This window comes from Phalacrocorax carbo, chromosome 2 (genome assembly GCF_963921805.1).
Source record: "Phalacrocorax carbo chromosome 2, bPhaCar2.1, whole genome shotgun sequence".
In the NCBI taxonomy this organism is placed as follows: domain Eukaryota; kingdom Metazoa; phylum Chordata; class Aves; order Suliformes; family Phalacrocoracidae; genus Phalacrocorax; species Phalacrocorax carbo.
Window position 1 is genome coordinate 43422257 of NC_087514.1, and position 26838 is coordinate 43449094.

General features: G+C 36.9%; 1 protein-coding gene across 1 annotated transcript in view; it reads right to left on the reverse strand.

Moving 5' to 3' along the window:
- Positions 1-272: 272 nt before the first annotated feature.
- Positions 273-26838, reverse strand: part of LOC104042565 (RP1 axonemal microtubule associated) — a 177882-nt gene continuing 151316 nt past the window's right edge. The window contains exons 48-58 of the mRNA XM_064445442.1: positions 19251-19458; positions 17532-17591; positions 17041-17219; positions 16276-16498; positions 11571-11725; positions 11378-11453; positions 9075-9153; positions 8577-8862; positions 6664-6742; positions 3790-3865; positions 273-1499 (exon numbers count right to left, since the gene is read on the reverse strand). Coding sequence (XP_064301512.1) covers positions 1445-1499; positions 3790-3865; positions 6664-6742; positions 8577-8862; positions 9075-9153; positions 11378-11453; positions 11571-11725; positions 16276-16498; positions 17041-17219; positions 17532-17591; positions 19251-19458 — 1476 coding nt within the window. The 3' untranslated portion in view covers positions 273-1444. The remainder of the gene's footprint in view (positions 1500-3789; positions 3866-6663; positions 6743-8576; positions 8863-9074; positions 9154-11377; positions 11454-11570; positions 11726-16275; positions 16499-17040; positions 17220-17531; positions 17592-19250; positions 19459-26838) is intronic.

Genomic DNA, 26838 nt, shown 5'->3' on the forward strand with positions numbered 1-26838 from the left:
CAGCAGTGTGAGCAAAAAGAGCACTCTTAGAAGAAATTGACTCTGTTCCATTGCTCGCTCTGATCACATCCACATCTTACATTAGCTCTCCCTCTGATGACGTATGAAAAATGAAATCACCTGGCAAGACCCATTATATGTGTTTAGTATTTTTTTGTGTCAAAGTAACAACTGAGACCTCATCACCCATGCCAACAGTGGCCAACATTCCTCATTTCACAGAATAATATGAGTAAATAAGCATTAAACATATTAAAAAGACAACCAGGCAATGCTTCATCAGCACAGATTAGAAACTCATTTAATTCTTATGAGTAGAAAGCACAATTCTGCTACAGAAGATAGCAGTGCCTTAAGGGTGAAACAGGTCTAAAATTCAGATTTTCATACAGATTTTAAATTTTGGAGGTACTGAAGGTGGAGCCTTTGATTAAATGGGAATGTAGCCCTATGTAGCTTATATATAATATTTGTGTCCTGATCACAGACATGAAACTTGTGGTGTGCAACTCATTCTTTCATTTCAGACTCATCTGCATCCTAAACCCTTTCTGAGTCATTTCCGGCAATGTCAGAGCTTACCAAACTGAACATTAATTTGTGCATTTATAGCTAAATATGTTTCTATGTATTGTGCATTTTCAAAAAGAATTGGGCTTTTCGTTTTTTGAAGTAAAGGCATTCACTCATGTAGTACTGGAAAGCCAGTTGGGTGGCTAAGAATGGGCACTGCAAAAGCCATCAAGCTGAGCGGGGAGCTGCCTGAGCCTGCCAGTAAGCTATTGCAGTGTTGCTGATAACAGCCTCTCTTAAGAGACCCTTTGAATCCAAAGGTTCTCAGCTGAGGTTCTGGCTCAGCTACAAGACTTTACAATCAAATGTCAGTGGGAGGCCTACTGACACAGGGGGAACTCCTGAATAACAAATTCTTTATTACTCTCTGTTATGGTCTTATAGAAAAAGGCAGCAATATATGGTAAAGCTGCAGAACTGTGCAGTTCATCTGGAAAATGATTTCGAGAAAATCTGAATTTTAATAAATGTTAAAATTGAATTTGATTTATCAAATTAATAAATATTGACAGATTTGACCGAAGAGCTAAATTTAGCTTACCCACAAATTATTACTGAAACAAAAATGTTTGAGTATATTACTACATACATCTACCATTATGAATGCTCAGATCAAGTCCACAGAGCCAGGTTACAGATTTAAATTTCTGTTTTCTAAATTTCAATCATGCACAGTTTTTGTGCATCACTAATAAGATTGGAATACAGTGTTCACATTAGACATGTTCAATTTACTGTGATGTCTTTAATGTCTTGTTTTGACATTCCTTCACAGTAATTACAATACCTTCAGAATTATAAAATACAAGTAAATCAAATCATCATGAATTTGGAGAAGCAACACACTCAGAAAGAATCAGAAATCGAGCAGCTATGGATAAAGTTGTACTACAGTGCGGCCATCACTTTCATCCTCGGCAAGCCACCTTAAGGGAAAAACAAAAACCTTTCAGAGATACAGCACATATAAAACTTAACAAACTGACAAATCACGAGAGCCTGCTTCTTCACCTTTGGACTACTAGGAGAGTTTCTATATTGGTTTATACAGAAGCAGTAACTTACCTGAAGAAAATAGTGATTTATTTTTTTTTAGTATCCATATATGTGCAAATTAAAATTTTAATTAACTTTATAAATATATTTATGAAATATACAGTCATTGTATTTGTCGGTCATGTAGGTGACAAGTACATTTTTTCACTGAATGGCATAAAATCAGGATAATTTAGAATAAGGAAACCTGTTCTGTGATAGCAAGTTATTGTCCATGTATTCCATTCCAGGGATTTTATTCCTCATATTTCTTTGCTGGCTTACAAAATACTGAGCTGTATGTTGGGACTGATCCGTGCTCTGTAAGAGCCTTCGGAGGTCTTACTGTTCACTACGTGGGAAACAGGCCTGAGTCCAAAGCTCATGTAGATTGACGTTAACTGAGTCATGGAGGCAATTGTATTAATCTCCAAAGAGAGTTAAAAGGCTTCTAACACATTTGCAAGGCTTATGACCTGGTACGATGTCTGCTAAGAAGCTCATATGGGAGGGATTCCCAGCTGGTATAGCATTAACGTAGCTCAGATCTGACGTTGCACCATTGAACAGCTGGGAGATATGGCTGAAGCTAAACAGTTCCAGGCTGAAACACAACTAATCTTGGCAGGTAAAACTGCTCATGGAAGTCCCAGAGCCAAGGAAAGGTGTGACGTGTAAGCTAGAATACAGGCATTTAATTAGTTAGTAAAGGATGCCCACCTCCTTTCAGGTTTCTCAGTGATGAATGTCTTTTAGAGACAGCATTTGTATCAGAGAAGTCGTCTCTTTGTGAGAGAATGAACCCATTCCCCACTTACGCAGTAGGCTATGAGATGAGAAGCTCCGTGTCTGAGCTGGAACAGGGACATGAGCTTACAGTTTCCTGTATCTGAATAGTCCCCCATAGCCTCCGGATCACTGAGTACTCTAGGGTGGACCTCCTAATCTCTTCTACTGAAATTCTTCTATTTTGAATAAGTATGTATACATTAAGGTAAGGACATGACTCTAACCCACCAGGGTTCCCGTTGAATGTCTAGTCAGCAGTCTATAGAATCAGCCTGTGTCCGTCACTCCCCCACATCAACGATATGATTCAAGATCTTCCTCCAAATCTGTCCCTTACATACCTTTATGTTGTTGCCATAAGACTTTAAATAAAATTGGAAAAAAAAATCTCTGGAAAAAAAAATGTTTGCAGCAAGCTGTCTTTTTCAAGAATCTTCCTCTGGCTGGTGTGGTCTGAGAACTCTCACAAGCAAAAGAGGTGGAGTGACATCGACTGAAAAATCCTGTCATGGATTGTGTTGCACACCTGAGTGATATTGCGGTCTAAGGACTTTTGTTTATGCCCACTAACCTAAATTTAGGTATCTAGAAGATTAGGTAGTGCGTGAGCATGTGTTTGGAAGAAGTTTAATGAAGGGAAGTTTAATGTTGTTGAGTTCGGTAACAGCTACACATTCTCATGACTTAGACTGTAGAGTCCAACTGACTATCCGAGAACTAAAAAAATGTTGCTTTTTTGGGTTCAGGATTGGGATTTGGCTTCCATGAATTGTCAAGTTTACAGAAACATTTAAGAGAAGGATGAAATTAAATATTCCTGGCTACCATTTCTGTTTTCAGACCACCAGGCAACATCCCTCTTTCTAGATATAGGGAACTTGTAAGTTTTCACACTTGTCTGTACTCCAGATGCATTAAAAACCTATTTTACACTTAGGAAGACATGAATGTGTCTGCTTCTGTTGTTTACTCTGAAATGCTTTAAGCTGTAAACTGTATACTGTAGTGAACAGTCACTCCAAATATACCTTTCAATTTAATATCCAACTTCTGAAGGTGGATTGGTTCAGTTTGATGCAGACTGAAGTGGATCTTCTTTTTGTACATCAGAAACCCTTTACCCCAGCACCTCTTTATCCAAATAAATGTCTAAATTTAGACCATTATCATCTTACATTACATTGTAAAAAGGTTTCTTTTATCTTTACCCCATTTTCTGAGTGTATCTTAGATGCATATTAATCAGCCATTGAAACAGAACCTTTTGCACAATAAAATAAAAAACTTCTACTTTTTCTCCAGATTTGTATCTATACTGCTATATCCTACCATCCTCCCACCATCCCATATTTCTGGTTCCATCCCAGAGCGATGATGAACTGATCTACTGACCTGTTACAGTTGAAGCAATACACTGAATTCCTAGATGCATCTGTGATTTCTACTTTTTCCAGAAACCAGCCACTTGCTGTAGAAGGAAAAAAAGAGCAAATTTAATATAAGCAAATAAAGCATAAGAACGGTTTCTGATTTCATTTCCAAGCCCTGTATGGTTCAGTACTTCCAAATGTATTCAATATCAGTAATAAAACTGAAATGTTGATAATTCAAATTGCTACCAATTCCTCTCAGTTTTACAGAGAAGGTCTTTGATGTTTTTGACAGAAAATACAAAGGAAGATTTTTATTCCAACTCAACTGATTTTTCCACATTGAACAGAACAGGCAATAAGACAAATGAATCAGAGTGCATGGTAATATTGAATACATTCTAGAAGTCCTATTTTGCCCTTTTTGGTCCACCAAACAATAAAAAGAGAGACTTTATCAATACATGTAATTTTTTTAATGATAACCCAAGCCCTTAAACAATAGGAAAACAGAAAATCGATTACTCCTTTCTAATTAATGTATTTCTACTTATATAAACCACGTGGTGAATCTGAATGCTGCTCATATCCATATTTCTTCAGCAGTAGTGATTCAGAATAGCATTTCCATTTAGCCAACACTCATATCTGTTTTAGCTTTTAGAATGTATTTAATATCTGCTATAATCTCCTCTTTTGCAGTGTGAAAAATACCTTCATTTTTGTGCTATAGAATTTTATTTCATAGAATATTAAAATATGACCATTTTTTAAAATAAAACTTTATTATAGAAATACAATGTTTGTGCTGGCATCTTTAGCTGTGTTTGCCAATGGAAATACTTAATGACAACGTTTAAAAACTAATTAGGATCATACTGCTAGTAGCTGAAAAGCCTTTGGTATTCTTTGCATGTCCAAGAGATAAAATACTATATTCTAACAAATTATGTTGGTTTTCAAATATTTGGACAAAGTACTAAGTAGGCTAAAACCAATAAAATTATTTGTTAGTAGGAAAAAAATATCATATAAAAATATTTGCAAATTGGAGCCATTTAGATAAAGGCGGGGCAATGTTTCTCATTTTTCTCATGGACGTTGTCAAATAATTAGCTAGTGTAACTAGTCCATAAAGGTGTCTACATTTTTCATCTTCAATTCACAGGAGTCATTTATTGATATTGTGAAGTACTTTTGGAACTTCTTTAATGAAATCTTGTGAATGGTTTAATATATCACAGACTCTACTTGGAATATATGACCTTTCATGAAATCTCTGTAATTCAGAGTCAAGATAATCAGCAATAAAAATTGACAGTCTCTCAAATTTGCACGGCACTTTCCAAACGAATACAAAGGCACGTTCGCTCTCTTGAAAAGTTTAAAATCTAATGCATTATCCTTTATTGACAAGACCCCAACAGATCTCACTGAAATCTTCAGGTAGGGAGAAATCTAGAGGCAGCTAGGAAAGAATAACAAACAGATGAAACAATTCAAAGAGGTGTTACATTTGAGGATGCTTGTGAGGATTACAGCTGATGTGACAAAAGACACTTGGAGGTAATTTCAGAGGAAAATTTAGAGGAAGGTAGTCATGGATGTAAGATGAATCAACACAGGCCAGCTATGTTAGGAAGGCAGTTATTTACAACTATGTGATGTTGGTCAGGACACAGAGAGGAAAGATCATCATGTTGTTGACAGTTTGAGACCCAGGAAATACAAGTTCCACCGGAGTACTTTCCCCTGCAGACTTCTGTGCAACACTCAGAGTGCTAAAGGACTGTTGGTGTGGAGTTCGCTTCCCAGATCAGTTCTAAGTCGAACTGTGTGCATGTACAGCAGCTAACATGAACGAGACGAAAGTCAGCAGGAGGATTTTATTTATTATAGGTATTTCAACAGGTTGGTGTTTTTTCTTTTTGAATTTTCAGTACATTCATATGTACAACATGATCACGTAGTTAGAAAAAAAACCTGTTCGGCTTTTGCCTAAATAGGAACTGCTATTTGCAGTATTTTGCTTGGTTCGTCCTAGATATGACAAACCCTTGCCACATGATAGTGGTCATGCACTTAGATAAATAAAGTTTTATTAAACCTAAACCTATTTCTTTCAGATAGGTTAAGCAAATTCACCTGACTGGAATACCTCAACACAATCAGATCTTTTTGACAAGCTGTACATTGCCTGCAAATTCCGTTTATATATTTTCATATCTCTAAGGTTAAAAAGCCTTTAGTGGTGCTAAAAAGCACCGCTAAATGTAAGCTCAAAATGCCCTATGTCTCCCATCTTGTTTTTTGGTAAAATTCAGGTTTTAAGAGATTACTTGTCATACCCTGTACACAGAAACAGTTTCCATCATCATGGGTGGGTATGTACTGTAGCCACATCCTAACTTAACATCAGGACAAGACCTGGGGCACATTAGTGTTCTCCTTATAGTTTAGTTTTCACAAGAATAAAAGCCGTATGTGTGTCAGAGGGACCTCAGCATTCTTTGACCAGAGCTCCAAACTTGCTGAAATATTTCTTAGATAATGTTCAAAGCATGAAAAGTTTAGCCTGCATTTTGAAAATTCAATCCTATGTTATTTAAGACATCTAAAAGGAGTTTTGGCTGAGCAATGTTTGAAGGATAAAACCTTCTGAGGTTTATGCTAACTAGATCTCTGTTAGAAAAAAAAATTCCAAGGTAAAATCAAGGGAAATGTGATAGAGATGGGGGGGGGTGTAAGCAGGAGCAGTCAAATTGACCTCATTTGTATACAGATTTGTATTAGCTAGCTGTAGCAGTAGTGTGACTTCAAAAACATTTCCAAATGTCAGGCAGAGCTTTAAGCAGAAGATTTTTACAAGGCTATTGAACGCATGCACTATACTCACCAAATCCTTTCCCATCATGACCAATTTCAATGGAATGTAAGCTTCCTAATTTTTTGGTCTTAATCTTGAAAGTATCAACCTTTAATATTAAAATACAGTTATTAAAATAATATACCAATGTCTGGAAACTTATAAATTTGTTTAGGTCAGTTCTGAGACTAATTCAGATATAATAATACCAATTCAAAATAGGTGGCTGACACCTGATGTGGTTTATTTTCCTTACTGAAGATCATAGAATCATAGAATTGTTAAGGTTGGAAAAGTCCCTTAAGATCATTGAGTCCAACCGCTAACCTATCACTGCCAAGTCCACCACTCAACCATATCCTCAAGCACCACATCTACCCTTCTTTTAAACACCTCCAGGGATGGAGACTCCACCACCTCCCTGGGCAGCCTGTTCCAATGTTTGATAACCCTTTCGGTGAAGTTTTTTCTCATGTCCAACCTAACCTTCCCCTGGTGCAGCTTGAGGCCATTTCCTCTCGTCCTATCTGTGGTACAGGTCCTCTCCTAATAGGTCTCGTGTTTAAACATGAATTAATCACTTTTCAACCTACAGTAGGACAATCCCTACCTCCGTCCTGACTTTCATAAAGCAGAAAACTATTTTTGCTGTCTTATGAGTTCTCAGTTGATACAGACTTCTAGAATGTCTCCAATATATGATGTATTCTTGAACATTATGTTCAAGAACATAAAAGATAAAGACTTATTACCATTATCTCTCTCAAATATTACATATTTTCATTTGAAATATTACCTTGTTTCATATTACAGATTTTTTAGAAATGAGATCCTTTTTTCATAAGACATTTGACATCACTGGCTCCCCATGGACTTGGGTGGACTGCTAACAGGATTTCTATGTATCTACTCTTCATTTTCGAAGAGCAATGGCACCTCCTGTGTAGTACTAGGCAAAAGGAAGTACTACTCAGGATGCTTTCTTACTTGCTCCTTGTGCCTATAGGTAACTAAATTTATTAACCTCCTCAGGATGGAAGACAATACATGGGTAAAGATCTTTTAGAAGATATTCACAGACATCCTGGCTGAAGAAACTCGGACCAACTGCAAGTAAAAAGGTGGTGTTTAGTACTGCTGGAGATAGTGAAGAAGATCTCATAAGGAAGATATTTTAACTGAAGTTTTAATTATTCAGTCATTACCTTTCAAGAAATCCACAGGAGAAAGATATGGAAAATATATTTATTTCTTGCTGCATAAGGGTGACCACCATTATACTCCATTGCACAGGTGGTGAGCAAATGGAGCAATTCTTTTGCCAGAGTAATGTGTTTATTAAAATTGAAGAACATTCTGCTAAGGTACTAGGACATCATGCAGAGAATCAGCACTCTTATGCAAATATCTGTATCTGAACTAGGGGTCCCTGAATAGCCTAAAGCATGATGGATATCAGAAACAGGTTGGTGTGCATGGTTCCATTTTATCTGGTTATAGGCTTATACATTCATTGAGGCTCACAGTGTCAGTTTCCATGGCAAAGTAATATGGTGATATGTAAGCGACTGATGTATTCTCAAGTACAATATTCAAAGTTTGTGCAACAGCAAGGGTTATTGCACATATATGCACATGCACAGGCAATGCATGTTGTGCATTTGAGATCAAGGAAATGCATAACTGGGCAGATAAGTGGATGTGATTTGATGATGTGTTTGGGACTAAGAGACAGAAGAGCAACAGAGTCAGCTAGATATCAGTAAAATGTCCCTTGGTTCCTCTGGTGAAAAGGCAAAACACTGACATAGCTGAGACTATAGCTCATCTAGTGATGTGGAAAATGGGATAAATGCCTTAAGTTCCGTAAAGATCTTGCATAGATTTAAAGTTTCTTTTCCCCATCCAGAAATGGACACAGCCTATAAAATCTATGTACTCACCTTTCCTCTTTCAAAGGGGTCTTGATGCTCCAGTGACTGAGAGAGTTGAAATACCTCAGATTTGTCCTCATACCCGAATAAAATAATATGCACATTGGCATCAGTCCCTGCTCCCCTTTTGTCACCTGTGTATACTTTAATAGTATACTCTGTCAGATTCCTTCCTTGACTTCCTTTTTTATATAAGTTGATATCTATGTCATTCTTTTGTTTGTCTCCTCTAATAACAAAAGATACTGGGATTTCTCTTTGTATTTCTGGCTTATTTGCATCCACAGAAAATGCTCTGAAAAACAAAACCACATATGTTTTTGTGGTAAGTAAATCATATGTTAAATCAAAAAATTCCCATTAATTTATGTGGGACAGTTAAAGATGGACTTATTTTAAAAATATCCATTGACTGAACCGCTCTGTAACAGTCATTTTAATTCAATGCTCACTCAGTGTTTTCAACTATTATACTAAAAAATTACTAGGTTTACATAATATACTTACTCATTCACTTCAAATACATAGATAGGATGCTCCTTTACAGCTTCTTTCAAATGTAATTTTTTAATATCCAGTTTGCAGTCTACAAAGGAAATACAGTATAGTGAAAAAGTTGTACTGCATATCAAGGATTTAGGTAGTCTGTTGTGTTATAATGGTGACATTCCTACTATATTAAAACTTTATTAATTAATTTATGAATATCAACAAATGACTTAAAATCCTGGAATCATCATAACATTCCTTATTTTGTAGCTATTTGAAACCACAACTTAGAAATTTAGGAGCAAGCATTTCCTTTGTCTTAGTGAAGCAAAGGAGTGTTGTCCTCACCATCCTTGGACAGGCACGTAGAAAAGATTCAGCATGACTCAGACAGGCACATTTGAGGAGGAAGCGCGGAAATACATATCTGGTGCTTCCTCCTCAGTGACTGTTAGACAGGAGGTTTGGAGCTCCATTCCACATGCAGCACAAAGAGGATCTCATGAGATGGCAGGTATGAAGTTAATTCAGCAACTTACTGTATACCTCTGCTGTTTGAGAAAGATTGCTCTCTGACTCTGAAAATTTGCTTTTGAATTTTCTGCTGGAGGCTTCAGCTACATGCTGTCTATAACACTGGCCTGAATCTCTTGCCACTAGTTAATCATGAAGACTATTCATTTTCCCTTCTCGTCTATTATTTGCTCCTTCAGCGCTGTTCAGCAAACTGCATCCCAATGTCTTCTACTACAGTCCAAGTCCCTTTAATTGTATCAATAGGAGTCTAAGATAATAGGCTCAGGCTGCAGGGGAGGACTCCAGGACATTGTGCTGCACTTGTGACCTGCCCAGACAGTGCATGGGGAGAGTCAGAAGCTTCAGGAAGGGGTTTCAAACAGCCTGATCTTAAAAACCTGCTCAGATACTGGAAGAAGCATAAATGCATTAAGGCAACACTCTGCCTGGGATGACCAGTCCTACAGGGTACACCTGGCTTCATACAATAAAGAGATTTTGTGTTCGGGGATTTTTGTTTCAAAGTCTTGGTCGAAACAAGTCTAGATACAATATGGACACCCTTACTCATCTAAAGTGCTTTATCATCTATAGTTTATCATCTGAGTAACTCTTTTGGAAGAAATGTATAATACATCTGCCCAATCCTCTCTTCATAACACACACAGAGCCAATGAGCCCCAAAGTCTCTCCTTTGAGGATCGTATTTTCAAACCTGACTGGAAAAATCTTGCCTGTCATGCTCTCTGTGGTGCCCTTTGGCAACGTGCAATTGCCATATTCAGTGATTGTCAGTCAGACAGATGGCCGTAGTTGACTTGCACAACTGAAGCTGTGGGAAACAAAAGTAGTGAGCTGTACACCTTGCTCCCCAACAGCAGCATGGCAGGGCTGTCCTACTCCTTCTCTTCGCCTCTGTAGTAACTGCAGCTCCACACTGTGCCCCCTCTGAAGCCCCAGTGGCCAAGGCAGGCCGTGCTGTGGCGCAGGATGTGTTAACCAGCCAACCAGTACATCCACGCTTACTGCCCAAAGGTCTTTGGCGTCTATACACATCTTACAGATTTGGTTTAAATTGGGTGGTGAGTCTAAACGGTTATGAGGAGCCAACAGATGGGCAAACAAAAAAGGCAGAGACAAAGTGCAAACATAGAACCCTAGAAAACTGTCTGAAAATGGTCAACTGCAGCTCATAGTGAGTAACGATTTGGAATTATATAGCAAATTTCACTCAGGGACTTCAAAAAACTTTACAATTAATTCTTTGAATATGCTGTAGTAGCATGATAGCCATCCTACAGATGAGGCAAAAAGATATTAAATTTATGACGATTTTAATGAAATTCTGTGACAAAACTGCTGATTGCCTAAGAGGGGTAAAATCCCCCTCTGAATGTCACAGGGAGAAAACAGAGCAGGTGGGGAAAACAGTTAAAATAACTGAATCACAGAAGGACAATTAAACAATACCAGCTTCTTATGTGTTATAATTATTCTCCTAGATCACTTATTAATAGATCACAAATTAACTGCAGAATATAATTATTCATCTTAATTTTCTGTTTTTTGTTCTTGTATGGAAAGGAACAGTTTACTTTCTTGCTGCAATAATGATATAGCTTCTAGATCTAAGGATTTTAATGTGTCAAAATATAGGATTTTGCTTTATAAAATATTACCTTTTAGCAAAAATAGCCAGAGAAATTAACCTGGATTTAGCTCTGGCAGTGATTTCATTGCCTTTAACAGGAGGCTAGCTGTGTGATTCACATCACTGACTTTAGAGAGCAGCAAAAGTACTTTACCTGTTTTACTGCTGATCAAAAGAACAACTTTGTCCAGTTCTCCCAATTCAACCGCATCCATGATAACTAGAAATGACTAAAATAAAATTATTCAGTATCACAATCTTAAATTATATTACTTAATTATATAGGAAGAGTTGAAAATAATACATAATCCTTTAGGATAAATTTTAAAGTACTTTAAGCAGATTACCTCATCATCTTCTCCCTGCTGAACATTTTGCAATGACCAGAGAAGGGATCTGTCCCCTGTGTCACCATAAGTACCATATATACACGCAGTCATATGGACTAAATTTCTCTCACTCAAAATATTTCTAGAAAATACTGTTAGATGATATGTAACCACTGCAAAATCAAGCAGAAAGAGATCTTGTTAAGACTGTGCCACAACCTTGCACAGCTATTTGACAACATAGCAATGTGCAGTCAGATGTAATTAAAAATTCAAACACTTGAAAATGATAGTAAAATTCAAATTTTTTTCAATTTTCCCTTAATTTTGTCCTGTAACTATAAACATTGGTGATGCTGGCAACTTTACATTAAATTACAGAAAAGCATGTCTATGCTTTTTTGCTGTTTGTAACAGTAGCAAGTTGTGGAAAGATGTCTGCAGTCAGTTGCCTTTCTCTTTTTAATGGCAAATGCCTTAAAGATAAAATTCTAATAAGTCTCAGACTCATCAATCACATTTGGGATCTTTACAAAGACTAACTTTAGCTAGGGACACAAGTCCTTCAGACTTCATCATCTAAGAGATGGAGAAAGGAGCTCCTTGCCCGTGATTCAGAGCACCTAAGTTGCGGCTTTGAAATTCACTATGCTGGAGCACATCCACTGACTATAGAGTTTGCTCAGGAAGACAAGCCTATCTCAGCTGAAGTTGTCAGCTTTAAATTTGTGCTGTTTGTGATTTATGCAATGGTTATAGCTATTTAATTGAAGACAAGATGACAACACCTGAACATCTTTAAAAGTGCATACACAGAGCGTCTGTTTATATTCATTTACATTTTACTCATAGAACCAAATGATGTGACAGTTCTGAATATTTACCTCTTTTAATCATCTACCTATCATCTCCTTTTTATTCCTGTAGACACTCTAGTAGAAGGGAATGAATCCTGACCTGGCAGAAGACTTCTGTAGGGTGTGGCTCAGAGCTCAGGTCAGTCAGACACTTATCCCATAGAGGACTGTGTGTATAAACAGATTACCTGCATCCTTTGGAAGTCAAGAAGACAAAGTCCAGGTAAAGCAGATAACATGCTGTTATTAAGAGTTTTCAGACCTAATGATCGTCTAAAATACTGAGTTCAGTGCAAGAACCAGCTCTGTTCTATGGGCTTTGCCTGTTTCTCCAGTATCAGTAACAGGAGAGAGAGAACAGACCCTTGTTGCATGCCTACTGCAGTTGAGCAGGTGCATGAAAATAAATCCGTAGTGGCAAAAAGGTATTTAGTTTTACCTATAAAAGTAAAACTTAGTAAAAGCCTAAGTGGTAGAGGATACAGCTAAGTTTAAAATGGAAATCAAAACCTGATGCTGCCTAAGGAACAGCAAATGATGGCATGGTAAGATATCAGAGAAAAGATTAAATACAAGGACCATATGGAATATGGAGGGTGGTGTTGCAACCAAGATGAAGAATCAGGAGCGGAAACAACATATTTGGTCAGGGATGCAATGCAGTGAGTGGGCCACTACACAGAACAAAAAAACAACCTGTGCAGTGCTGGTTTTGGCTATAACTCTGATTTTCTAAGCGTTCTCTTTTTATATTACTCAACCTCTGTTTTGCCACAGTCTCCAAGATATGAAACTTGAGAAGTTAGGCTGGATGAGCCAAAAACAAGTGTGAAAGGATTGCATTTGGAAGGCTTGTTTCTTGGATCACTGTGTTGGAGAGCAACAAGAGTGGGCCTGCCCCACGAGGGTGGACGAGAGAGCAGCTGAGAATGACCCCAGCACAGACAGTGCCCTTATTGACCAGGTAACATTGCTGCAGCATCTGCATGTGGCAGGAAGAGCTGTCAATAGTCCCAGATGCAGCAAACAATAAATCTGTGGGATCCATCCTGGTGGTTGAGATGGGAGCAGCAGAAGAAAGGACCAGAGACAGGACTATAAATAAGGCTACAACATAGGTCGAAGGTCCATCCAGAAGACGGGGTCAGAGAGAGGTCTAGAGACAGACACACATTTGTTGTAGCTCAGGCATGATCTTAAATGGACTTCCTGTGCCCGTCACGGCTGGAGGTTCTGTGTGAGTCTGGCCAAGGCAAGTAAGATCTGTTGTCTTATCGTGGCCCTGACACACTGTAGTCAACTAGAGATTGAACTGAATGAAATTTGGATCAAATTTTACAGTGGATAGAACTGGCAGAGTACATAATACAAAGAAGACAACTGAAGGAGACTAATGTCGGCAAGGGAAGAGGACTAAAATGCTAAAACGGTGGTCTTTGTTCAGGTAGTGGGATCAGGCCATCACAGGGCAAATGCAGTCAAGTAAGCTTTTATCTCTAGTGTACTGAATAGATCGGAGAGGGGAAAGATGAAAGAAATATCTAAAAAGAAGTTACATACAATACGGATAACGGACATGATGTTACAACTCCATTAATTTTATAAAAATCTAATGATTTCATAATCTCAGTGTGAATTATGACTCTGTGTTAACTTTGTGGAAATAATCAGCTATTTGCAAGTACAATAATACATTTTTATTTCACCTTTTCACTGTTTGTTTTGCCTTAAAAGCTACAGTAGTGCAAAATTCACCTTCTGTACAGCCTTGTATGTGAGAGACAGCGCACCATTTCATCCCTGGGGACTCCTGAGGTGTAAGCATTTCAAAGGAAGGTACAGTGAAGAGAAACTATTTATGTATATACTCAGCTGGGGGCCTCTCCCCATTAATACACCCAAAGGCACATGTGTGCGCAGGCAGATCTTGAGGGTGTGCACTGTATTTTATCAACCATGTTTTGATGGTTTCAATTAGCCATTAGCATAAGCATCACAATCCCAAGTACAAAATAAAAAAAAAGGAAAAGATAGCTAAAAGACAAAGTACTAAGGCACTCTATGAATGACAGAGCTGTATCTGAAATTTAACAGCACATGGCTTCTGGTTAAGGTGATTATGATCAGCTGCTTTCCTTTCCAATTAACACAATACTGGTTTTGCTTTTAGCTGAGAAAAAGAAAACCAAGGAGAAAATAAATTAGTTTTAGAAAGCTGGCAGAAAAGCAGAGCTGTTTTGCACAATAGTTTGCAAGTAAGTTTGTGTGTAAAGGATCACTTTGAACTCCATATGTGCCACCTGCTGCGGAGCTGCTTAAAGCTCTCTTGGACATAAAATGGCAGAGATTTCTGGGAATATGTTTTTTCACTGTCCTGGGTTTTTTTCTTCATTGTGCTTACAAATCCCTCCTTGAAGACTTCTAAAGCACATGTGGAAAGAAATAAACGCAACAGAGATGAGCTATTTTGTTTGTTCTTTTACCTAAACACATAGGTAATATAATACCTCTTCTTTCTTTTTTTTGTTATTTTTAATCTCTTGATCTCAAAGTATTTTACAAAGAAGGAAAATATTACAAAAACAAAAAAAAAAAGAAAAAAAAAAAGAGTGGGAAGTGATTTTTTCAACCAAGAGGTCAGCAACAGAGCCAGAATCAGAACCAAGGTCACGAGGGTTCCAGTCTCACTGCCCATTTATCACCCACGCTGCACCTTTCTCTTACCATTCCTATGTATTTGTACATGTGCCCTAAATACTTCTGCGTGTGACAGCTATCAGTCTATTGCAAGGGGCACACTCATATGCTTTACGCTAATCTGAAGGTCCTCTCTGTTTCAATCTTGTGTATAGGAGATGAAATCCACCAGGCCTTGTTCTGTACCCACACTGTGCAAGTCTTCAAGTGAAAATAGCAGCGCTAAACAATATAAAATCTAAAGCCAAAATACAACTTTTAAATTTTCAGTTGCAGCCAAAATATGCAAAAAACCACTCAACCCCTGTTAATTCTACTGGGATTACTTGCATGCTTACATTTAGACACATGCAAACACCTGGCTGAAACTGGGCCATAAATTCCAATCCAAAGAATATTGGGGTAGTTCATTTAACACCTAGTTCAGCTCACTTTGGATGAACTGACTTATTCTTTACACAGATAACTAATTTGTTTTCTGCATAAAACTCAGGCACAAATAATTTGAATATAAAGTATTATTATTTGGCCTGTTTATTAAACTGAGAGTTGTTCTGTCATGTGGTGGCATTCAGTAAGCATCACATTAGAATAATATGGAAGGTACGGTGGATTCTAGGTAAACAGGTTTCTTTTATTTTGCTTAACAAAGGTGACATATGCTTGACAATTGTTGAGCTAATCCTAGCAGGCATAAATATTTGGAGTATATAAAGGTAATAAAGCTGATGCTTATATGTAGTTTTGAGCTGTTATTTACTAGAGAATCTTTGCCTGGAATGTGCAAGCAAAAAAAATCGCTTAACAGTAAATGAGCTATAAAAAATCCTGTTGTTAATGTCAGTAATATGAGCAGCAGAGGACTAAACAAAGCAGAGTAGAAATATTACAATATTGCAAGAAAGGGATATCTCTTATAAACTGTTCTTTGTAGCATATAATAATGGTTCTGTGCAATCAAATGAATATTGCATTTCTCACTTTATGGTACAGAAATTAAGCTGAGTGGATAGTATTTTCCTTCATACATTTTAAATTCTTATCCAGACTTTATGAATCATTAAATAAAGACAATAAAATTTTCTGTTTTGATAAAGGCTTCAATTGTAATATTAAGACGTGTTAACCTCGTGGACCACTCTACTGCTTTAAAGTAGATTTATACCTACCAGAAAGTGCTTCTTTTAATGGCCACTCTACAGGGAATTCAATCCATCTGTCTCCATTAAGAGAAAGAGGAAGTATTTTATTTATGGTGAGACTAAAGGTGTCCAGGGTTGATGTGTTCTGCATTTTAAAGTGGTGAAGAGACAACTGGGATGCATTGTTTTCCAAACTCTGGAGACCAAGTCTCACTTTATAAAGCATTCCCAAATCAGATGGTAAATGTACCTAGGAAGCAACCAAACAATGAGTTAGCATCCAAACAGACATATATATAGATATATGAGTAGCTAATTTACAGGAAGAGAGGAGGTTTTCTCTAAAGGGGTCAGCACAGACCTAGCCCCATTTACATCAGTCTTGGTGCTAAAAGTCCCACTGAGTTCAAAGGCAGGAGGACCAGGCTGGCTGAAAGCATTTCTAGAAATATTAGCTTTATACTCTAGGGGCATTCACTGTAATTATTCTATCAAATTCAAATTACATACTGCACTGATTTCTAAATGTGAATACTTAATGTTAATGCCATTTAAACTGATATGCATTATTAACCATGACTACTTGTTGACCAAAAAAAAAGAATATGCTTGATCATCATGAAAGCCAAAAATTAAAAATGAAATCTGGTGTGCAACTGAAAATTTCAGTTCTGCTTTTCTTGAATATTTAAACAATATTATCTGCAATATTTACAGCACTACATTATTATTTCTCTTTAAAAGGAAGCTCAAAGAAAATTTAAATATAGGCAAATCTATATATTGTTTTACATCATATGTTATTTGGTTCTTATCCTGATGTTCCACTTTGTTTTCCATGGAAACTGGATTTGACTTGCCGTTGCTTCCATAAAAAACTGTAACCAACTTGGATATATTTTCTGACAACTTTTCAAAGTCTGCTTTTGTTTCTTCTTGATGTTTTGTGAAATAAATCCTCCATCTGCCTTCTGAACAAGTGAAATAAGGAAAAGAAAAAGGAAAAGAAAAAGATTAAAGGTGTTTCTATTTTAATCTATTAACTAAGGTGCCTGAGATAAAATTCCTAAGTCATGTCTTAGTCTACATGAGGAGCATTAATATGTAAACACTTCATCTGGGTGTTGATCAGCTCCCTGAGTATATTGCTATTCCTCACTATTACAAAGGGGAAAACATTGACAGTACTAGTAAGTGTATTGACATATCGTGATTAAAACATTCTCACATTATTATTTCAGAATTGATCAATAAAGCAGTCGATGTAATGGCAAAAGTTATACCTGAATTCATTTGCTCTTTTCCTAAAGGCCGATCAGAAGTGCTCCTCCCCTCCTGCATTTCTAATAAAAAAAAAAAAAAAGATTGAACAACAAATTAATACTTTTGTGGAACAGTGTCTAAATGATAATAAATGCCTGTATTCAACTCTAGTGAGGCAATTGAGTCACTATTGTATCATTTAGATTAAAGATTTAACTAGGACGTGTACGATGTGATTTCCTACTTAAGCATCGTTTCTACATATCATCCTATTTAATGAAATTACTCTAGAGCTAGCTCTTTACTAAGAAATGGTTGTAACATGAAGATTCAAGTACTTTTCATTTTAAAGCATTTTTGTTTCATTTATGCAATTTATGCTCTGGATGAATCAGAACTAATTGGGTGATTTCAATGCCCATTTTAGGTGCTGATGTTCATCCCACTGATATCAGCTCCCATTTATTTCAGTGGGATTTGATACAGACCAAAGCTGTTCGCAAATATTAGGTGGAGGCTTGAACCAAAGATGGAAAGTCTTCTTTTGAGATCACAACCAAGTTTGGATTTGCCAATTATTGTATAAAAACCTCACAGGAACATTTTCTCCTTCTACCAAATCAACGCATTCTGGTAGAAACAGAAGCATTTTTTTAATTATTTGAATAAAAGCACGTTATATAACCTTAAACACACTAAATAATCTTATATTTTATTCAGAAAAGTCCGAACATACGATCTAAAACAAACCAAATTTATTTGCTTTTGCACAATAACAGCTTTCTCCTTTTCTTTCTGGGTTTCAAATGATCAAAAGTTAGAGGTGATAAAGCAGAGGAAATGGATTGCACTGGAATTCTACTCAGTCTCAGTAGGTTATTGCTGGATAAGCACCAATGCCGCTACAGTGAGCAGAGATGCCATGGGAGTTAGGAGGAGAAGAACTAGAATATTTTCTGTAATCTAAGGACTCATCTATACCCTATATTTTCTTCTCTTAGGGGCAGGACCATAAACTATACAGCAGTCTTAAATGTACATACTGGGCTTTGGCTGCCTACTGATCTGGTTGGGGTGTGCTGCGGTTCCCTCCCGGCTTGCACAACAGGTTGTGTTTGTATTGAGACCATGGCAGAAGGAGGGAGAATGCAGATTCCCTTCTTGTCTGGACCAAGAGTGCAGTCACAGGCAGTGGGGTCAAAACTGCTCCTCTGTGGACTGATTACCCACACAGTGTAAGCCAATAGTACGTCCAGTTGCTGGCAAAAGCTATCCAAACAGTGTGGCATAAATAGTGTAAAACCATCTTCTTGAATACAATTGAGCCATTTTCTGCACTGCGTAAGCATAGTTTGCCCTACTATTTATGTCACTTTTACTATGCCTGGCAAGTAGCCAGCAGAAGTATTCAAAGCTTTAAAAATTGTTTGGAAGTGGCAAGGAAGAAGTAAGACTTGGAGAGGCAGCAATTTGTAAAGAGAATAGGCCAAATTTGTTGCCATTTATGCCACTGTAAATCTGGAGTAACAAAGCAGAAATTATCCTCTGGCAAATAGTGATTGTTAAATAGTACTAAAACCCAACAGTGTTCAGACACACTAATTCCCTACGTAATGACAACGGTCCACTGGAATATTTTAAACCATAACTGGTTTATAGAAGCAAATCACAAAGCGGCATTCTGCAGTTTGTGAGTAAGTGAATTTCTTAGCAAATGATAGTTTAAAGATAATATTGACCTGTGGCATTCAGAGTTACTGAGGCCGATCTTTTTCCATCACGTCTGTCTTTTAGCCATGTCTGAGCCATAAACAATGTTTTTGTCCCTGCAGCTGCTGACTCTTTCACAATAATTTTCTCCAGAAGCCAGTCAGAGCCTTTCCCTTTTTCAACCACCATTGCTTGCAGAGTCCCAACATCTACTGCTTCCACTTCAAAAACATCCACCTGAAAAAATCAGAATCAAAATGACATATGGAAACAGAACCATCAAACTAAATTAACAGTGTATTTTGAAATATGAAAGTGAGAGGAAAATCAGGAAATTTTTTTTCACTAATGCAATATCAGCAGAACCAGAGATGACAAATTTAAAGATGCTGAAGTTCTGCATTAACTCCCTTTGTGGTTCAGGAATTTATTGCTAAAACACCTCAGTTTCCCCACACAGACCAACGAGTTGCTCATGCTAACTTCCCGAGGGATTTTCCACCCCAAATTTCACATTTAATGATTTACAGGGATAGCATTTTACACATCTATTGCTCTCAACAAAATAGACCCCCAGGGCTCCCTTTAGAGGGATGAAATGTAGGGAATGAGAAGAGCCGAAGTGAATATCACAGAAAGGTATTTTATTCTCTTAGGAAAGAATAACAAACTTGGTCCCAGATTTGAATTAATATTTGTAGGATTAGTTTTAATAAAATTAATTGAATGTTAGGAAAAAAATATTAGATAAAGCTATAAGTTTAAAATAGTTCAACTGTTCTCTGTCAGTTAAAAAGTCCACAATATTTTTAAAATGTTGAGAACACTGACATAAGAACCCTAAAGAAAACGGTGAGATGTCAGACATTAAACATTTTCACAATGTCTGATTTTGGCTTTTTGTGGGTCTTACACCTACTTCCTTAGCTGGAAAAGAGAGATTAATTTCTTGGCATAGAGACCTGCCACCTGTTTTGCTTTATAGATTTATGAATTACCATCTCGTTTCTATTAGGTTTGATAACCAGTAAAATCTAGTGTTATTTGTGATGGAATTTCCAGCATGATTTAAAGATATAAAGATGTTTTTGAGGGGACTCGATTGCAATAATGATCAAAAACACTTCAGTCCAGAGAAGTCATTTCAACCTAATGCACTCTGAAGTTGCTTAGCCAGAGCAAGAGGGCAACAATCCTTATTCAACAGATCATGCAGAGATGAAACAGAGGAAAAGCATTCTCTTGCTCCAGCAGCCACAGGTCTGTGTCTTCCCTGGACAGCTTTTCCAAGTGAAGAACTGACGAAAGGTTTGTGTCACCAACAAGACCAGCCTGACCAGGTTGCAAGTCAATAAGACCCACCATGAATTAAAATGTTGAGCTTGAAAATGCAGATAATATAAGACCACATTTTTTTTAAAAAAATCTCCAGAAACAGAAAAAATTCAAACTTTATCTTTCAGCTCTGGTCTTGGTGGGTTACCTTTAACTTTTCTTTCTCATTTCTCATTAATATATGTACATATGAATGCATTTGTGAACTATACCTTTAACAGTTTCCTAAAAATAAGCACCAACCTGACATTGAACTACCTAGTGGCTTCTTCTAGACTGAAAGGTAGAGTTATTAAAAAACTGTGGTAGTGCATCATCTAATCATCACATCTGCACTGTCACCACTATGTTACCATGTGAAAGGGGGAAATGAGAACAGCAGGCTGAAAATGATTTTAAGGAAAAATTGTTAAAGAGGCACTTGGATACCTATACTTCCTTACAATGAGTCAAGGTTATCAGCTGCTTAGTGAATTTAGACTGGCAAAAGCATAAGATGGAAATGAAAGTTCTCAGGATAATAATGTCCTTTGGAAGCTGAGTAAATATGTTGGAAGGGCTGAAGTTCTAGATGGAGCGCAGAACGGCAGGGAAAGAGGATCCTTTCCACATTTTCCATAGTTAAGTCAAGAAAGTAATGTCTAGCATCAACACCACAATTATATTTTATTACCTATTGGACTAATTTGATGTTTGAATACCGTTAATCTGAACTCTTAATTTACCTGAATTGTGATATGAGTTTGATCACTGCTTAAGTGGATTGGTAAAGTTATAGCATCATGCTTTAATAAAATAGAATGGTTTGTTACACTTATTAAATAAAATCTATTAATAATATACGGGGCTAGAAGATGGGTAAAAAACACAGATAAACTCAAGTAAGAAACATACGGACCCCTGTCTCTGTTAGTAAATAGAATTTTTAAGCTCCCAAAATGTGAAAATTTGTCTTTAAAATTACTGCTTGTCCTTGCAAATGGTTATGCTTATATTAATCCATGTTTTATTTTATTGGAAACATATGAGGAAGCTTTTGTCAGATTAGAATACTTTTTAGAATAGATTTCTTTTTAAGAGAAAAGAGTTTTCCAGAGGATGACTAATTTAGTGACAGATAGTGTCTGCAGATCAGTGTCTGCAAAAAATCTGTTGTCAGTGATCCACTTCCAGAAAGGAAAGAGAGTTAGGAATAAATCAAAAATACAGACAATATTCTGCAGACTTCTAGACTTTTGGTGTCTCCAGAAGAAGGATAGTTGGGTTTGACTTGCACTAAGCTCGACAGTTAGTAAACTCTATTAACCTCTATTAAACTAGGCAAAGTTCACACAACATCAGCAGAAGTATTTGTACCCCATTCTCCCTAGTGTTTCTGAAAGTGCTTAATAACTCAGATGTAGCAGGTACTATGCCACTATTCATAAAGTGGATAATCCAGCCACACGTAACAAGAAATTTGTATACATAGGTAACGCATGAAAGGTTTTCAAAATCCTTTTTCCTCTGAAAATAGGCATATTTTGGCTGAATAAACATTTGTGAAAACTTTGATGTTTGGTTTGCATTAGACACGCTACTTCATCATTTGCGGATGTGCAATTTTAATAAGCCCATTTTAGAGCATGTAAAATCTCAGAAATCCATGGTCAAATTTGCAGACAATTCAACCATCTAATAAACCACAAGTTGAAAAACTATTAACTACCATGGACTTCTGGAGGGCAGACTTTGGCCTGTTCAGGGCATTGGTTGGGAGGGTCCCCTGGGATGGGGGAGAGAACCAGAAGAGTAAAAGTGAGAAATCTCATGGATTGAGATAAAGGCAGTTTAATAGGTAAAGCGAAACACCTGCCCACAAGCAAAGCAAAACAAGCAATTCATTCACTCCTTCCCATGGGCAGGCAGGTGTTCAGCCACCTCCAGGAAAGCAGGGCTCCATCACTCATAATGGTGACTTGGGAAAACAAAATGCTGTAACTCCAAATGTCCCCCTTTCCTTCTTCCCCCAGCTTTATATGCTGAGTATGACGTCATATGGTATGGAATATCCCTTTGGTCAGCTGGGGTCAGCTGTCCCAGCTGTGTCCCCTCCCAGCTTCTTGTGCACCCCCAGCCCACTCGCTGGTGGGGTGGGGTGAGAAGCAGAAAAGGCCTTGGCTCTGTGTAAGCACGGCTCAGCAATAACACTGTTTCCAGCACAAATCCAAACCGTAGCCCCATACTAGCTGCTGGGAAAAAAAATTTACTCTACCCCATTCAAAACCAGTGCAACTCACTTCACAGGAATTACAGTTTCTCTTTATGTGTGCATTTGAAAATCTACATGGTGTAATGAGCTTTATTGTAGTCAAGAGACCAAAAAAAGAACAGAGAGAGAGCCACAACTATAATTGTTAGAGCTAGATGAACAATTTGCTAAAGACAATTTCTTTACCAAATTTAATCCACTTTTCTCCTTGCAAGCTGTCTGCAGACAGGTTATGATATATATTTCGTTGTAATTTTAAGAAATTGAATCATTATTAACAATTTAGCCAATATTTTTGTGGATTCATTTCAGGCATGGATTAGTCATAAAAAATAGGAAATGTTTGAGTTGTTGACAGATCTTGTATGTCACATGGTACTCCATCTCTTATCTGATTTATAAACAGGGAACTTTTAAGTCACTGGAGGCTTAATTCTTCTGCAAAAAGAGGAAGAGAGAGGGAGAATACACACAGAGGATAGGTAAGCCTACAGAATATAAAACTCCTCTTTTTCATTTTCCCTTAGGGAAAAATGTTAATTGTTTTTTAGTTACTACGAGTAGATTGGGTTTGAATGGAGAAAAGCCACCTTAAATATTGATAATAAAACATATCACCTAATTCAGCAGAGCTTATATTGAATTTTCTCAGAATAGTATTAAAACAATTTGTGTGAATGTACAGCCCACTAAATTTTCTTATCCACACAGTATGGAGAAAGAAAGATAATCTCCAAGACTGAGTAGCTGCAACTGATAATGTGAGAGCCACACATCCTCTGTAACCCAGAAGAGATCCCCTAGCAAAACCAGAATTGACACTTTTCATATTTGTTGGGTAAGAAAATAGCACTGAAAAACACCTTAAAAACAATCATTCCAGCAACTCCTTCCGATTATTTAAAGTTTAATTTCTGATAACTCCTTTTCAGATTTTCTTCAAATATTTCTTTTTATCCTGGGACCCATGTTCTGAGCATTTCCTTTAAATCTATGATCCAGTTTGACTTTATTCCGTACTCTTCAGTGTCAGCACTGGCAACATATCACTGTCTGTAGCAGTTGCAATAGCTCTTGTAACAGAAGAAGCATTTGAACAGCCACTATGCAATATTTACCTTTATAAATGCCAATCATTTTATAGGCTCAGTATTGAGACTTGATGGTTGGTTAATGATGATATTCCCAGCAGAACTGAAAATGGCAAGTCAAGACACACCATATGCTTAATTTCATCAACCTGTATGCACAAGTGATTTCCCGTACTGCTAATGTTGCTATCGTTTTAATAGGCTTTTATTGGAAAAGGAGTTAGAGTGTCTAGATAAAGGACCTTTTCTATTAAGCTTAGCAAACCTATTGATTTGCTGCCTGATTATTTTGATCTCACTTGTTAATCTGGAGAAACTCCACTGAAGACAAAAGAGTTTCAGCTAGCACTGGGAGGCAAAGCAAAGGCCCCTGTAATACTGAGCCCAAATCAGAAACAACATCTGAACACTCCTGTAGAAGGAGAAAAATGAGAAAAATAACTTTTGCTGAGACGTGACCCTTCAGACTGTGCTCCCATGGGCTCTTCCTCTTGTGCTGAGCTCAACTCCCCCACCCTGTCCCAAGTGCTTGTCACATCACTGCCTTCTCTTAGACTGAGATTATCACCTTTTTGGCCGTGCCAGCATAACCACACAACCAGCTTCTCTCCAGCCAAATAGTATCAAGATAGACCAAATGGAAAATCTCAAACTAGTAATAATATTAATTGTTTAAACTAAACAAACATTTAGACAGAATGAACGTCACTGTGCCTGGAGAATTAAGGGGTGGAAACACTGGGTGGTAAGCAGCAATGGTGACAAGCACTGGTAGCAGTACTATCTTCACCCAGCTCAGTGAAGGATGAACAGCGCATCTACCTGTGACCTCAACATCTTGTAATTTGTGTTCTGTACATAGTCTTCTTTAAAAACAGGGTTTCCCATGCATCTGAAAAAGCCAACCCTGAACTTCCTCCTAAATTCACATATTTTTGCAAGCATGTTTTTGTTTTATGTTCAATTCTCATCCAGAAATTGATTGAAAAACTTTATCTTTACATGAAGAGAATTAAATTAATTTAAATTACAGTGAATGCATAATTACAGGTTTCTGATAACCTACAATTATCATGGTTCATCCATCTTCAACAAGATTACTGAAAAATAAATGAAAGAATAGGGGCAATAAAAAAACCCAAATAGTATTTGCCCTGAACTGACCTTATGTTAATTTGCTTAGCATAACTGGAACAGAATCTTTTTGAAACAGGATTTGTATGCATAAAACAGCAACAGGAATAAGAAAGAATAGTGGTGCATTATAATAATCAGCATCTATGACCATTCAAGTAACTTGTAAAAGACATTTCAATCAGAATTCACGTAAAATGCATTTCATAAAATGCAGAAGGACTGCTACAGAGATCAATATCATCAGCCACATCCAAATCAGTAAAAACACATTATATTACATGATAGCAATTTAAGAAACCAAAACAAAAATACCCAAAGCCAGACATTACTTTGGACAAATTCAAACCCATCTGATGCAGCCTGATTTTTGGAGTGGTTTAATAACAGCCCAAGTATGAGATCTGGTTTAACAGGCAAAGAAAATAGGATAGTTACAATTTTCTTCAACTTTAGTAATGTATATGATTATATAACATTTTGATTAAGACACCATAATCTAATATTCAAATGATTCTCAGGTGGGCTCAACCTGGCTGACAATGGGACAATAAAAAGTCTAACTGGTAAGTCTGCAAGTGCAACTCTAAATGGAGAATATTTTCAAGCACATTTCATGGTAGTGAGGCCAGTTAACAAGCTTATGCTCTTTAATGTTTTCATGAGTTAACTGGAAGAAAACGAGATTTTGAAGATGATGCAAAAACAATTGCTAGTTATGGCCCTTGAAGAAGTAGGGTGCTAAATTGAAGAGTGCTCTGAAAAGATTTGTGAGAGTTAATAAATCACTGGGAAGCCTGCCTTCCAGTGAATCAAGCAGCCTAATCTATTTAACTTGTCAAAGGCATAATGATTTGCTTATTGTCATAAATACTGCCAAAGGCAGCAGAAATTTGGTGTGAGAATGCTATTTGGGCTAACAGTCAAAAGCATGACAAAATCCAGTTCCTAGAAGTTAAAGCCTGACGAATTTAGACAGAAAATGGTGCAATTAAAAAAAAATAAATAAAGATAATGAAGCTTGGATACAACTTTCCAACTAGATGAGCACTTCATCACTGGCAGCCATTCTTTCTGAGTTATATATATATTTTCTAAACTATTTAACTTGAATTGAAGCTAATTCAGTTCTTGCTGGATTGAGGAAAATGGATGAATATTTTGTTTAGTGACTTGGACGGGTCATAACTATTTTAAATTTTTTGATTAATCAAGCTAATAGTCAGCTGTATTTTATTTTAAAAATATCTTGTTTATTAAAAAAACTGAAATCAATGTGACATAGAATTCACTCACCCAACTTTGCCTATCTAAAATAAGTCTCTAGTCAGACAACTGGTTAATTTCCCTGTAAAATCTTGAGAAAGCAGCAGACATTGTCTGAGAATAACTGATTTCATTTTAAGATAAATGCTTAAATAAAGAGAGAAGGTAACCACCTCCTGGAAGCATCTACTTCACTCCCTTTCTGCAGAAGAAGCTCAAACCATCATGTTAGAACAAATGTATACGTTACAGGCAACTAAAGCTAAGTGTGATGTATTTCAGCTTTAGAAATGTAATTTATGCAATTTTGTTGAGCTCTGTATAGACAGAAAGCTCCCCCCCATCCCAACTACATAATTTTAGTGTTGATTAATTTTGTCCAGTTTTTAATTTTTGGCAACAAAGTTTTTCATTTTTTCTTGCCCTGCAAGAATATGTCAGGAAACTAAAATTAAAGTTCACACAGCTCTAATCCATTGTCCAGTGTCATGTAGGAAAACTAGGTGATTGGCGTGGTATATTCTAGCCCTACCTCCTACA